We start from the raw sequence: 4,584 nt of genomic DNA on the forward strand, positions 1-4,584 counted from the left end.
TGCAGCTAGGGTTTTGTAACCAAGTTTTCTCTATTTTACCAAATCAAAGAGTTTCAAAATAGATCTGAAAATTCTATTGGTGAAGAAACTGAAGTCATACAACCACTACAAACTTGTTGTTGTGAAGAAAACGTTCAAGAGGTTCTTAAGTCAATTGGAGATTTCAATTGTGATTGTGGGTGGAGTGTTCATATATTGGAGAGTTCAGAGGTTTTGAAACAGTAGAAGGTTTTTACTGTAAATTCATCTACTGGAATTGTAGAGCCTAGGGACAAAAGTTTTGTATTAGATCTGAAATTTCTCTTTACTACATAGATTGTTTTTTGGAAAGGTTTTCTCCCAGGTTTTTTACTGTGAAACTAATTTGTTTCATTGGTTTTCCTGAATCATTATATCTTATTTTATTTACTATTCCGTTATGCATATTGACACGATATTGATGTTTGTTTGTTTAACCAATGATTATTCATAATAGATCTCATTAACAATTTGGTTTTAAAATTTGTTAATTCTATTAATCGGGGTCTAAATTTCCTAATAGATGGCCTGAGGGAAATTCATTATACTTTCAATCCCTCATTATACTTTCAATATAATTGTACCGTGTACATCTCCTAAGAAACAAACAGTGATTGATCTAAGAAAAAAAAAATAACAACTTTGTGGCTTAATAGCACTGTTTAATATTTTCTATGAAGAGAACTTGACGACATTTACTTGTTAATTATCCATTCCAACTTGAGCAACTCTTCCCATGTGGAAGATAATACGTAATTCTGAAATTTTAACAAAGGAATTGAACGCTAATTTATCAAATATATCCCAAGCTAGTCTTAGCTCTTATTGGTTATGTTGATACAGCTATGGAGATTATTAGATTTTATAAAGCTAATGAGCTATAAATGGAAAGGAATTTCAGTCAGGATCCAGATCTTAATTAACGACGAAAGATTGTTGCTTAATTGCTAAATCTTTATCCTATTGTAGGAAGTGGAAAGTGTTAAATCTTATACATCTCAGTTGGAAACATCAACAAATGCCAATTAAACTACAAAAATCATAGGCTAAACGAAATTTTTTCGAAGAAATTATCTATAAACTAAATCATTGAATCTGTAATATCATAATAACTTTGTGTAATCCAAAGGCCACATTGTAAATGATTCATTAACCGATGAGTACCAAGTGTCTATAGAAAATGATCCAAAGGCCTCACTTGAAACCTCCTCTATTGCACTACTACTTCCATTACTCGACTCAGCTTGAACCACTGAGCCACTCCGGCTTCTACTCCTCTTCGACTTAGCCAAGCCGTTATCCGACGGCGATGACGGTTCAGGCGAGCGGCGTTTGTTGGTGACTCTCACGGGCGGCTCCGCCATATTCGAGCCAATCAAGTGTGGGAAATTAAGCTTAGCCTTACAACCACGCATTTTAAAAGCAGCTCGATCATAAGCCAAAGCCGCGTCCTCGGGCTTCTTGTAAGTCCCGAGCCACACTCTCGAGCCATTCTTCTTTGGGTCCCTTATCTCCGCCGCGTACGTCCCCCACGGCCTCCTCCTCACACCCCTGTAATGCGGCGCGTGTGCCTCACGCGCCACCGCCACAGCTTCTTTATTATTCGTTTCTCGTGGCTTCGCTTTAACTGGGTCGTCGACGACTTCATTCGACGGAACCCATCCGAAGTTAACGTTGTTGTCCTCTGCCTTCAAAGGCGATGAGCCCCAGTAGTTCGTTGTCTCCGACGTAAAAATGTCGCCGAGGCACACCTCAACTTGGTCGAAAGTTTCGGATTCGCCTAGGAGGTACTGTCGAATCGATTCGAGGACAGCCAAGTCTGAGTCCATTAATGTAAATGGTATATACTACTGCTATAATCGGAAAGGCTTTCTCTTTTTTCTTTTGTTTTGGTTTCTTTGGCTCGGAAAAGTTTGTTTATGAAAGAGTTTTCAGGAGTGTCGGTGAAACTAGCTTTGCAGAGTTTAAGATTTATAGGAAGAGAGTTAAAGACGTTTGTGCACTTTGAGGTGAGATTCTGTTATTATAATATGATTATAGCTTCGATAATTATTTTGATTCTTCTTTGAAAGTTCTTATTAGTGGGTTTCTTAAAAAAAAAAAAAAAAAAAAAAGTTCTTATTAGTGGTGGTTAAGGTTTATTTTGTCACGTGGAGTATTTGTATAAATTACTATATATTTTGTCTTTTTAATAACTCATTTATTTTAGTTCCTCGTTTATATAAGTGGGGGCTGATTAGTGATGACATCAATGCTTTACTTACATCAGCGGTGATTAATTAGCAAGCTAATATATAAGCTACAGAAAGATACAATTGCATATATGTGGAAAAATTCTAAAAAAAAATTCAAACAAATTTTACATGTCAATAAAACCGTAGGATCCTTAATATATAACCATAAATGCATTATATCTAGAATCCACAAAACCTTAAATTCCTTATAAGGATCAGATTTGAACTTCTAGCCCATTACGTGAATGGACTTAGATCCAAAAAGTTCAAAACAATGAATTTGTAGAGAATAGGTTGGAAAACTAGGTTTTAGCTAATCAAATGAACACTAGAATGGGTTTAGATGAAAAGAGAATAAAAAGAAGAAGATTTGTGTTGAAGAAAAATCGTCATCGGCAAGGTTCGAGAAGGTCTATTCTTATTTATTATTCTCATGTTTAGTTACAAATTTAGTTCCTGAATACTACAATCTTTTTCTCTTTTCTCTTCGATCCCATTTCTAGTTGCCTTTCTTCTTCTCTTATACTCTCATTCCTTTCCACTACCACCTTCCACGTGCATGTTAGATAGTTGGTGTTGATACTTATCCCATCAGCATCTCCTATAAGTCCTCATATAGTAGTTATAAGGCTGAAAAGCCACTGTTCAGGTATTACCTCCATATTAATGTGGCTAGAGAGTTAGCTGCAGAGCATTTAATGTGGTGGCAGCAGCTTTCTCTTAAGATATTTTAGGACTTTCTCTTTGACATTTCTACAATGATTATTAACACCAATGAGACTTCTTGGAACGTCACCCTGAGTAACAAACAACCTCTTCGGGCCTCGGCATTGGTCAGCCGATGACGCATTTATTCTCGGCCCACCCTTTTGAGCCATTATGACTAAGACTAACCTCTATTTACTAGCACAATATTTTCTAATAAAGATTTCTCTTCCTAGGGCAACGCCTCGTCCTCGGGTGGGCCACGGACTCGAAACATAAACAAATGACAGACCCCTGGGCCCAATATCCCCACAATAGCCCCTCGAGATCCTTCTTTCTGGCTCCTCGGGAAGAAAGGAGGATTTCGACGTCGCCATGATTGCTATGTGCTTACTTCATCCCACCTCTGATCACAAAGATGCTTGCTTAACTGCCCAAGACACGCTCCCATCGCTTCAAATTACGAGATGTGCTCCTCATTAAATTTTTACAGTTTTGTGTCTCCCACGTTCTACGATGCGATACAAATCTAACGGTTGATAACTTTGTTGGGACTTGGGTGGGAACTTTCCTGCTCTGCAGCTCTTTCTCTGATATAAATATCACTCAAATCAAACGCTTTTTTTACTTTAGCAATCACTTAGCTTCTAGCGCACATATATTGAACCTACCAACTCTCTCACCTTACTTGTTCTTCTACAAATACTAAAAGCCCGTCCAAGGACACACTCCTTACTTCTGTAAATCTTCACAAACCTTTGCTTTATTTTTCGCACATTTTTCTGTTCTTCGTACTTTTCCTCTTCTCGATTCCACTCTTTTCCTCTCAAACACTTTCGGTCTCTCTAAACCATTCTAGAATGGGTAGATTTAAGTGATTGGTAGACTTTGAGGAGGGGATAGAAAATTTTAGGGCTTAGTATAGGATCCCTCTGGGTGTAGGTATTAGGTATTGCAAAGAGGGAGAGTGGCATGTGAAAAGGCAGGAGGGAGAAGTGGTGATCCCAATGATTGCCTTCATAGAGGGGGGAATGAGAATTTCCATGAGCCTGTAACTAGGGATTATCTTGGGGCTCTTAGGTTAGCCCACCGAATGTGCCCCAAACGTGTTTAAGATTTTAGGGTATGTAGATGCCCTCAACGAAAAGATGGGTTTAGGGCTCACCCATCATGACGTCAACTGAGTTTATAATCTCCACCACCTTAAGGGACAAGGGTATTACCTAAAGTCTAGGTTCCCAAAGTCAGACTCATTTAGTGCCTTCCGGAATCTAACGAAGGCCTTAGTAAAGATTTTCTGATCGTGCTAGGGAGTGGCACGATGGCCTTTCCTGCCCGATGAAAGAGGGACAGCCAGGTGGGGTTTTGGGTTTAGGGTGCTTATTTACCGTTCTTTCTTTTCTTTTGGGGTTTGTTCCCTTTTTTTTTTCTTTTTTTTTCTTTTTTTTTTTTCTTTTTTTTTTTTTTTTTTTTTTTTTTTTTTTACATTTGATAAAAGGTTTTTTGTGTTCTTGATGATTTTGCAGATAGACGCACTGCTGAACCGAACTTCAGCCTAGTCAACAAGAAGAGTTTGGATAACATACTAAAACGCTGAGGTCTTGCACACGACGATGGCCAATTATGA

The 4,584-nt window shown here is 38.1% G+C and overlaps 1 protein-coding gene across 1 annotated transcript; it reads right to left on the reverse strand.

The window, feature by feature from the left end:
• Positions 1–1,121: 1,121 nt before the first annotated feature.
• Positions 1,122–1,847, reverse strand: LOC112038277 (ethylene-responsive transcription factor 13). Its single transcript, XM_024071079.2, has one exon. The coding sequence runs from the start codon at positions 1,845–1,847 to the stop codon at positions 1,122–1,124; it is 726 nt and encodes a 241-aa protein (XP_023926847.1).
• Positions 1,848–4,584: the final 2,737 nt, after the last annotated feature.

This window comes from Quercus suber, unplaced genomic scaffold (assembly GCF_002906115.3).
Source record: "Quercus suber isolate HL8 unplaced genomic scaffold, Cork oak 2.0 scaffold_1599, whole genome shotgun sequence".
Classification (NCBI taxonomy): Eukaryota; Viridiplantae; Streptophyta; class Magnoliopsida; order Fagales; family Fagaceae; genus Quercus; species Quercus suber.